The following is a 9,960-nucleotide window of genomic DNA, read 5'->3' as shown; positions in this document are numbered from 1 at the left end:
CTACACCATTTTCTAGGTTTTTACTGCCATTTTCTTCAAACCTTTTCTTATATTGCCTTTTCTTAAGTAAATACATTACTTGCTAAATTAATATATTATTTAATCTCACAAGTTGATAGCCTAAAAGTTACCCTCACAATATTCATTAACAAAATCCTATTATATAAAACAATATCTTTATTTAATTCATTCTTAATTATCTTATTAATTGTTTAGTAGATCTAACACAAAAATATTATAATGAATAGGTCTTAATAAATGCTCTGAAGGCATTGTACATTTTTATGCATATTATAATTTTTTTAAAATTATTTTTAAATTTATAAATCTCATCTCACCAATTTTATAAAATCTAAAAATAAAAATTTTTAAGAGGAATGCTCAAATTGTAATTGTAAAGGAGTTTTACCAAAACTTTTAAAGGCACATCATTAAAAATATTATATATAAATAAAAAAAGGAAGAAAAAAAAAAGGGCAGGGGGAGGATGAGGTTTTTAGGGGCTCTAGGTGGGTCCCATTAAGAAAGTGCCATGTGGCATTCATGCCAATGGTAGTGATATAGATCATAGGAGAGAGAGAAAGAAAGAGAGAGAGAGAGAGAGAGAGAGAGAGAGAGATGGGAGGCACATGGGCGGTGTTTGGTTCAAGAAAATCATGTGATCACATGTGCTTTCACTCTCTCTCTTCCACTTTGTTTTTGCAATTGTGGGGTCCCTCGTTTTTCTTTTCATTTCCCTATTCTCCTGGGCCTATCCGCAGGTGATCCCAGAAAATCCGTTTGATCACCACTCACGTCCAACTGCGTTTGGGGATTTCCATCAACTTGCACCCAGACAGCTTTCCACCGCTGCATGTGCTCGGTTGTACATTTTGCCTGCGCTAGCGCCTTTACCATGGCACATGCAAGCACTACCAGACAAGCCCTCTCACGCTCTTTTGTTTGGTGCGTAAACATCACGGCCCAGAGCCAATCCAAAACCAAGGCTTGGGAACCCAAAACTGGGTGGGCCTCGCTTCGTTGGCATTGACATCTCTAGAGCTAGAGCTTTTACAATAATTTAACTCCCCCCTCATGCACTCAAAACTCGCTCTCCCCCCTTCCCTCCCCCCTTGAGCCCTCTTTTTTCTCCTTCCCTAAGCTCTGCCCCTCCCCTCTTATCTTCTGTCCATGGAGAGTGCCTTGACCCAGACAAATATACCTACATTTCAAAGCAAAGAAACAAAGACCCACCAAAGCCCTTTGATGGGAAATGCATTGCATGAACCTTTACCTGCTAGTTTCCAAAGAAACCGGGGCACCAGAAGGAAACGAAGAGAGTACTTGAAGGCTAAAAAGAAGGATCACCTGAGTGAAAAACAAGGAGCAGGAGGAGAAGAAGATGATGATGACGACGACAAGGCAGAAGTGAAGAGAAAGATTGTGGCATTGCAAAGGATTGTTCCGGGAGGTGAGTCTTTAGGGGTTGACAAGCTGTTTGAAGAGACTGCTGGGTATATATTAGCTTTGCAGTGTCAAATTAAAGCCATGAGAGTTCTTTCAAGCTTTATCGAAGGCTTGGAGAAACAGAAAAGAAAGCTCGGAGGTTGATTATAGACAGACTACTTCTTTGATCTCTCTGGTTCTGTGACAAACCAATTGTAATTTTTTTTTTTGCTTTATCTTGTTTATTCTTTCTTTTTTTTTTTGCTTTTTTTTAAAATTTTATTTAAGATGGTGAAGGAGAGCAAGATCCCACATTGCCATATTCACATCCTTTCAGTTTTTTCTTTTCTTTTTTGATTTGGCTTCATTATGTTAAACTATTATAATTAATAGCTCAATGAATAGGAAGAAGAAGTTGTTTAGTGCTAACAGCAGAGACATAAGAATTAATGGTAAATGCAGCAGAGAAATGTTAATGGTTGGTTGAAGCTTTGCCGGAATTAATTTTAGTGCATCGTCTATTGGTATGGTGTGCCTTTGCCCTGTGGCCGAACATGCCAACATGCCAACGAGGAACATTTAAGTTCACTTGTCATGGGGTGCCTTTATTAGGGTCCTGGAGGTTTTTAGCATTTTAATCTTGGTGGAGTAATGGCTGGCCATTTTTGGACCTCGCAGTGCCAATGAATACAGAATTCCTGACTCTCTCTTTCTTTCATTTTTTTTTTAAATTTTCAATTTCATATACCAAATTAAGTTTGTTTTTATCTCCTTTTTAACATAGTCATATTTTAGGTCTTGCATATATATATAGTCATATTTTAGGTCTTGCATATATATATATATACACACACACATACATATAATACAATGGGAGGGTTGCATCCTTAATCCTTTGAAATCTGCCTCTTTTTCCAAATTCTAAGTTAGAAATTGAATGTACTTCAGATCCCCAAAATTTAAATTTATCTCACGCAAACTCTATCTTCTCTTGCTTGAAGAAAACATAAGTTTGGCATAAAAGGCTAATTAAATTACTGATCAAGTTGTAGATTTATTTTTTATTTAAGTCCATTTAAAAATATAATTTGCATTAGAGGTGTTTAGAGATCAGGTCCGGTCAAGTTTGATTGACATCTAAAAAATTCAAGTTTGAGCTCCATCCTAATTCATCCATATAAACTCATTAAATTATTTTTATTATTAAAATATTTTTAAATATATATTTTAAAATTAAAATTAAATAATATATATAATATTTATAAAATATTATAATAATTTTGAGTAGAATTTGAATCTAATAAAATCTTATACACTGCTAGATTATGTTCACAAGCTTAGTGGGCCACCTAGCTCATGGGCAAGACTTGATATTAATATCTAATGAATGTATTTGATGCATTTACTGTATATAATATTTATATATTGTCACTTAAATATAAAAATGTCATTTTATAAATATGTAAAAAAAAAATTTAAAAGGTTTTTTTAAAAATAACCTTTTAAAAATATTTTATTTTTGAGTGTTTCTAATTTTTAAATTTATACATTTACACTATAATAATATTTGATTCATGGAAAGTTGATAAAATCTATTCTTTAACGGTATATCAAATATAAACTTGTATTAAATTTACAAAATACTAGTACCATATAATAATAGAATGTTTGTTTACAAAAGTTTAGTGATAAAGTAAATAAAAGTTTGGAAATTTGAAAAACCAATTAAAAGGCTAACAACTTGTATATTTAATGAATTAGTAAATGAAACATTTTAGAAACTCGTTAGGTGGAAAATGTCCTTCATTTAATAAGTGGTGTCCTAATAATTATCAGGGAGTAGGCAAATCATGGATTGGATTGGGCTCCTTTCAAATGCAATGAATGGGAGTTAGAGTTGGGCCCATCTTATTGGGATGGCTTGTGACATTGTTCAGGTAGAGATGGGCCCATCTTATAAACCAGAGTTGACCCATCCCAGCCCACATCAGCGAATCCGAAAAGTGAAATTTGTAATTTTAGGAGACGAAAATCAAGGGCGTCAATATCTTTCCATCAAAGGTTGTGATTAAGAGGTCCCACACTTTACCTTTTTAAGCACGTGCTCCCCACTTCTCATCAGTTTCCACTGCCACCTCCCGCCCTTAATTCTTAACCGTCCGTTTCTCCTGGATTCCTCGAATCTCCCTTCTTTTTCTTATTATTCTTTTTATTCCTTCTGCTGATTTCTGAACAAAATATCCGACCAACAAGAAAAATAAAAAAGAAAGAAAGAAAGAAAGAAAAACCCTAATCAAATTATCGGCAAAACAAAGGTGCAGTTTCTGTTGTCTCTTTCTTTTTTTCTTCTTTTCCTCACATTTTCTTGGAAAATTACTACTAAAAGAGAAAAAGAAAAGAAAGAAGGTTCTCTTTGATCTCTCTTTTTTGATAATAATAATAATAGAAAGGGGGCAATCTCTAGGGTTTTTCTGTCTCCCTTACTCTTTAACTTTTTATCTCTCTGATTTTCTTGGCAGCCAAGTTGAGTTTCAAGAAAATGGCAGATTCGACTATCATCAATGGCGAAACGGAGAATCAGACGGCGGAAAGCTTCTACGACGCTGATGAAGCCAAAGTAACCGAACTGGCTAGCAAAATCGAAGCTCTTGAGAGCGAGAAGCTGGAACTAAGCAACGAGAACAAAGAAGTGAAGGAAAAGATCAAGAAACTGACACTAGAAATTGATCAACTACTAATCAAGGAAGAAGAAATGAGAGGAGAAATGGATCAGTGGGAGGAGGATAAGAAGGCCCTAGAATCCATCACCTCGAGAGCGATTGATCTTGAAACCGAGGTTTCGAGGCTTCAACATGATCTGATAACTTCGATGAGTGAAGTAGATGAGGCGAATACGGAGGTCTTTGAGTTAAAGAGAGTATTGGAAGAGAAAGGATTGGTGATTGAGAGATTGGACAGGGAAATTGATGAGTTGAAGAAAGAGAAAGCTGAGAGTGAGAAAAAAAAGAGGGAATTGGAGAGGAATTTAGGGCTTTTAGAAGTGAGGGAATCGGAGGAGAGGAGCAAGAAAGTTAGAATCGAAGAGGAAATGAGGGAAAAGATCGATGAGTTCAAGAAGCAAGTTGAACAGTTGGAAGCAGAGGTGGCGAAAACGAAGGGTGAATTGAAAAGAAGTGAAGAAGCAAAAAGAGAATCCGAGGAGAAGGCAATGGGATTGGAGTTGAAGATGTTCGAATTGAAGAAGGAGATGGAGGAGAGGACCGGTGAGGGTATTAACGGAAAGGCCAGGGAGGCTGATGAGAGTGTGGGTTGTGAAGGGAAAGGGTTGAATGTGCCGGTCGTGGCAGCAGCATCGGCTGGGGCTACTGTTGTTGCGGTTGCTGTGGTCTATCTTTGCTGTTGTAAGCGGTCGTGAATGATGACTGCTGGTTGAAGATTAACGGGAGGGATAATCAGAGGTTAGGAGTTTATCATAGTTATGAATATGGGTTCAATTTTGATAGGTGAAATAATCTGCTTGGATTATATTTTTGTGCCTATGAATCTCTGTTAATTTTGGCCTTGGTGTGGTGAATGTTGTTTGCTTGCTAGTTGACAATTTAATTGCAAACACAAGTTTTTGAAGGAATTTCCATTGTGTGGCTCGACGCAATGAAGTTACTCGGTGTAATTTCTATTATTACTCCATTTTCCTTTAACGTTGTGATTTTCTTGTAATGCGAATTGCATCCTTAAACTTTTTCGCTAATTCATTCATGTGTACAACTTTCACATCTTTGTTGTTAATTGGTTTGTTTAGTTGTGTGATTGTCACAAGGCTAAATTGTGCTGTGCCATTGGATAAGTATCTGAATGGTAGAAATCTGGATTTTCATGGTCAGACTTGCTTGTATTCTTTGTTCATGCGTTTTGCCATGGGCCATCTGCTTTAGATATGATAATTGAAAGCTGATCTTGTAAGGAAGCCAATACCAGCAATTTCTTAATATTCTGTTGGCTGATTTGCTTGATCAGAAAGTGGTGCAGTTTTTCTGCCATCTTATTGATCAGATTATACAAGTTAGTTGAATAATAGACATTTGGGTTTTGGGATGTTTGGTTGGAACACACCCTTTATTTATTTAGGTACTGCAATGTAGGTCCTTTTCCTGTTGGAAGTAAAAACGGTGATGGTTTTAGCTTTTGCGATGCATTGAGAAGTACATAGTTTAAAAACAAAACAAGAAATTGCATGGCTCTCATGTTAGTGTGAGGACTGAGGAGCACCATGGTTGGGGTACTGGTTTTTTGGCCAAATAGGTGGGGTACATGAGTCTTGTGTTGCTTTGCATGAGAGGCAAAATCAATGTTATTCTGTGTTTCCAAGGATTGTTTGCCACATTTACTTCACCTCTGTGAAGCTGTTTGCAGGTTGTCGAAGCCAATAATGAAATAGCCTTCGTTATTAAGGAAATTAGTGAATTGACATATATATATATATATATATAAAACTATGGATGAAATGGAATGGAGTCAATTGAATTAACTTATATAATAGAGTTTGAAATGTCCAGCATCAGTGTGTTGGTGTGTTGTGTGTAAAAGTAATAATTCTCTTTATATATTACTTTCACTTCTTTGTATTACTTCTTAGTTGTAGACTAGGTTTAGCCAATGGGCCTCATATTCTGATGGGCTTGATGTGAAAAAAGTTTTTGGTTTTTTAGAAACTGAACTGAATACTCTTTATAATGGAACTGGTTCAAATTGAATTTGATTAACTCAGTTTAGTTTTTTAAAATTTAAAGGTATTTACTTTTTAAGTATTGTTTTTGGTTTGAAAACAAAATAAATAATTGATTGTATTAGTAAATAAATTAATGTATAAATGATTGTATAACTAAACACAGAAATAGGGTAAATAAATAATTGAATAAATAACAATTATTTTTTGAAGGCGAACATAGAAATATTCAGTCTAATGAATTTCGTTGACCAAAGAAAATAAAAAAAAAGAGTTTAATGGACTTTGAGTTAACCTCATGCTAACTATTGAGCCAGTTATAACCCAACTCTTAATCAATGATTCTTGTCCATGAGAGTGAGTTGAGGGAACAACCCAAGGTTTCATAGGAAATGAGATCATATCATGATCATCACAGAAATAAATATATCCAAGGGATCGTATACAAACAGTGTAACTGATGAAACACTCCACACACGCCAATTCCAATGTCCAAGCTCTAATACAACTCTCAAACAAATTTCACTTGGGGACCCCACACGTTTCTTCTCAATAATAATTTTTGCATAAAATGCTGAAAAACAAAAGCATCATAACAACCTATAAACTCCACAAGAAACTTGTAATTCTGCTTTAACATTCCATTAATACTCTGCCTCTGCAACAAAAAAGACAAGCAGAATCCACCATGAGTTGAGGAGAGTGCTTGGATTACTGTAAATAACTGAGTTTGTTAGACTTTTAGAAAAAGTGTAAAGTGGCAAGTTGATTAGACTCAAACAATGCAGGGGGTTCTTTCTACTTCCTATGATGGCCAAGCTCTGAGATCCAACATCATACTTGCCTGAGAGATCACTATCGTGATTGATGAAGCACCAGAATAGTGTTCCATCTGCAGGATAGACGCTGCAAATTTATTGGAGTTTATAGGGCCTTAATTTGCTCCAGTTATTGGCACAACTTATCATCAGATCAAATAAAACATATTCCAATGTCCTTAACATTATCTCTATGGAACATGCAGTCTCCATCAGCAATAACACCACTCAGATTCGGTTGATCATGAAAACACAAGCCTTATCCCAGCAAATATTAACAGTACTGCAGTCAAATCTAGACTCAAGATGAAGCCCTGATTGCTAACGTTGTGTCAAATCTCCGCTTTTTCTCCAAATATTAACCCTAAATTATAGTCATTAGCTAAAGGAGTAGGGAGGAGCAGTGCTGCTTAATCGCTAATATATGCAGTGTCAAGTCAAGTACCCTAAAAACTAGTAGTGGCAGCGGCACCGGCACATTTTCCAGAACTTACCCCCACATATCATCAATAAAACTACAACAACGAAGCCATTGACCATAGTCCAAGGAGGCAAGGAGGCAAGGTAATAATGTGTTCTGTAATTCCACAACTTCACAATATTGAGTAAAATATCTAGATATCTCTAGAGGTTATTACTAACTTCAATGGCTGCTACTTTTTCATTTTTTTTAGTTAATAAAAATTAAAATATATGGCCAGGTACCAGTGGGTGGCGCATCTACAAGGGGAACGTTCCAATGCCACTGAAAAAGCTCTCCCGCCACAAGGCTTCCACCAGTTAACCCAACCTCCGACTCCAGCTATTTTCTTTGCTTCCGAACTCTCACACATCCTTTGCATATTTGGAAAGCTGGTGGTTATCTTTGTTCTTCCACGACAACTTTCATTGATTGCTTAACATCCTGTGCTGCAAGCTGAACCTAGAATTAACCAGTTTGAACTTACTGAAGAAAATACAACCGGGGTATGGAGCATTTCGCAAGTCTCAGTAGCACTGTAATTAGTTGTAGAACTAGGAGGGGAAAGGGGTTGTTCGCAACTGATCATATCCTCACATAATAACTACCGCGTCCTCCAATATTCAAGGTTAAGCAAGTAAACAAATTCTAAGGAAGAGCACGTTTTCATGGATGCAAAGAAATAAACCTTTATGTCAGGTTTCCTCACCTTGAATTTATCTGTTGGAGCGCCGCAGAACTTCAAAAAGTCCACAGCAACTCTTCCAAGAAGTTGGTTCCACAGGACGATGACTCAGAGATATGATAGGCTGTCAAAAATTTACAAGAGAAGAAATTTCAGCTGTTAGAACAAATTTAAGGCTGGAAGCTGGAAAATCAAACTTCTGGCATAAAGGATTGGAAATAAAAAACAAAGAAAAGAAAAGAGAAACATAAAGAATACTTAATACAAATAATCAGGAGATGCTGGGTTAAGTTATTGACCTTATTCCCCGTGCTTTCATGGATCTCGGGCTTGTTTACTAGTTCACCAACATCTCTGGTCTCCACGATAGGGACGTTTGCTGCCTGCAATGAATCTTCAACATTTTCCTTGGATGCCAAATCAGGGGAACCTGATGAACCCCCAGCACTCTTGTCTGAAGCTGGAATTTCGGTTTCCGTGATTCCTTGGACTGCTTCAGCTGCAGGAACTCCCCCATTCCCATCCAAACAAGAAATAGTTGTTTCTTCAATCCCCTTGCACACGGCATCTACTGCAACCGCAGAGGCATCAGTCTCATTCAAGCCTGGCAGCGTTGTTTCCTCATCAATTCCCTTTGATTCCACATCTGTTAAGAGTGCAGAATGCCCGGAGGTCTCAGCAGAGGACAGCTGCTGTGTTCGTTCATTCGAACGATTTATTGACAAATCTGCTACTATTGGAGAATCCGCATTAGTCTCGTCCAAAGATGGTGGAATGTTCTCTTCTGTTTCTTTGGAATCTAATTCAGCAACACCAGAATCCCCTGATTTCTCGACTGATTCTGGTTCAAGTTCAACTGACTCAACAACTGAATCAGAAACCACCTTCTCTTCAAAATTCTCAGACTTCTCCACCCAAGGACTCTTTTCCTCCGGCGCTGCCTCTTCATCCGAACTGCTGCTACTTGACCTGAAATCCTCCGCATCAGGGGTGTTATTGATGGACTTAAAGTTCCCATCAGGAGTAATGTCTCTAACAAATTCAACGTCTAGTTTCGGCGCTGGAGAATCGTCCAAAATAACTTCCTTCTCTTCATCATGTGCTTCTGCCCTCGGGGTCTCCTCTAGTCTTCCGTTTGAAGATCCTTCCATTTGGTAATGATTTGTAAAGCTACTGATTCAACAGAAGAAGAATCTCTCCCTATGCTTTTTTATGGTTATTGGATAACAAAGGGCACTTTTAACTACCTCCACTTTCTTTCTCACCCACAGGTTTCAGGACATGTAGTCCTGTATGAGTTAGTTAAAGAAAAATATAAAGTAAAAAGAAGAATAAGAAAGAAGTCAAACAGTTAGATATGAGGTATCCACTAAGGAAAAAGAAAGAACTTAAGCCTTAAGGCATACAGTTAGATTGAGAGACATAGGATGACTGATGACTGATGACTGATGACTGATAATGATAATGGGAACACGAGGAAGAGTAAGAAGTGAGACACAGAAATAATTAATATACCTTGTAGTTGAAAGGCAGGTGGAGGAGAAGAAAGGAAGATGAGTATTTTACTAGTGTTTGGACGTGAAGGCACGACTCAGCCTTGACTGGTGGTTGTAGGGTGAGTTGTACAAAGAAAGAAGCATTAGAGTGGTAGATATAAATACAGGCAATCGGGGTTCTACTTTCCTTTTCTTTGAAATGAGGGTGGGTTTGTATTTAACATTGAAATAGATTGAAACGGACAGGAGGAGTACGTTACACTTGGAGACCCTAGGAAGGATTAATGGTGGGAGTTTCGTGTGATTCTGCAGGCCTCCAACACCAGCCTGACCTTTGACAGTTGAAATATTTA

At 37.1% G+C, this 9,960-nt stretch overlaps 3 protein-coding genes across 4 annotated transcripts; 2 read left to right on the top strand and 1 right to left on the bottom strand.

Annotated features, from left to right (window-relative positions):
- LOC18612157 (transcription factor PAR1) lies at window positions 1,066-1,903 on the top strand. The gene has a single exon (XM_018120087.1). The coding sequence runs from the start codon at window positions 1,171-1,173 to the stop codon at window positions 1,588-1,590; it is 420 nt and encodes a 139-aa protein (XP_017975576.1). The 5' UTR covers window positions 1,066-1,170; the 3' UTR covers window positions 1,591-1,903.
- LOC18612156 (peroxisomal and mitochondrial division factor 2) lies at window positions 3,583-5,248 on the top strand. Its single transcript, XM_007048782.2, has 2 exons — window positions 3,583-3,740; window positions 3,945-5,248. The coding sequence occupies exon 2, from the start codon at window positions 3,965-3,967 to the stop codon at window positions 4,838-4,840; it is 876 nt and encodes a 291-aa protein (XP_007048844.1). The 5' UTR covers window positions 3,583-3,740; window positions 3,945-3,964; the 3' UTR covers window positions 4,841-5,248.
- LOC18612155 lies at window positions 6,430-9,562 on the bottom strand. Of its 2 annotated transcripts, none has more exons than XM_007048781.2 (3): window positions 8,411-9,561; window positions 8,136-8,235; window positions 6,430-6,806 (listed from the first exon to the last, which is right to left on the bottom strand). In XM_007048781.2, exons 1-2 carry the CDS (start codon window positions 9,260-9,262, stop codon window positions 8,143-8,145), a joined length of 945 nt encoding a protein of 314 aa, XP_007048843.2. In that variant the 5' UTR covers window positions 9,263-9,561; the 3' UTR covers window positions 6,430-6,806; window positions 8,136-8,142. The 2 variants fall into 2 exon arrangements, with proteins under 2 accessions (XP_007048843.2, XP_017969616.1); XM_018114127.1 differs by lacking the exon at window positions 6,430-6,806 and adding an exon at window positions 7,528-7,888 and having other exon boundaries at window positions 8,411-9,562.

The sequence above is a fragment of the Theobroma cacao genome, chromosome 1 (assembly GCF_000208745.1).
Source record: "Theobroma cacao cultivar B97-61/B2 chromosome 1, Criollo_cocoa_genome_V2, whole genome shotgun sequence".
Classification (NCBI taxonomy): domain Eukaryota; kingdom Viridiplantae; phylum Streptophyta; class Magnoliopsida; order Malvales; family Malvaceae; genus Theobroma; species Theobroma cacao.
The sequence above is the reverse complement of the archived record's forward strand: the minus strand, read 5'-3'. Positions and strand labels throughout refer to the sequence as shown.

Excerpts from the sequence above, each read along its gene's own strand:
- LOC18612157 (XM_018120087.1), top strand. The coding sequence starts at position 1,171 with ATGGAGAGTGCCTTGACCCAGACAAATATACCTACATTTCAAAGCAAA.
- LOC18612156 (XM_007048782.2), top strand. The coding sequence starts at position 3,965 with ATGGCAGATTCGACTATCATCAATGGCGAAACGGAGAATCAGACGGCG.
- LOC18612155 (XM_018114127.1), bottom strand. The coding sequence starts at position 9,262 with ATGGAAGGATCTTCAAACGGAAGACTAGAGGAGACCCCGAGGGCAGAA. Across the intron at positions 8,236-8,410 it reads ATGAAAGCACGGGGAATAAG|CCTATCATATCTCTGAGTCA; the intron begins GTCAATAACTTA and ends AATTTTTGACAG.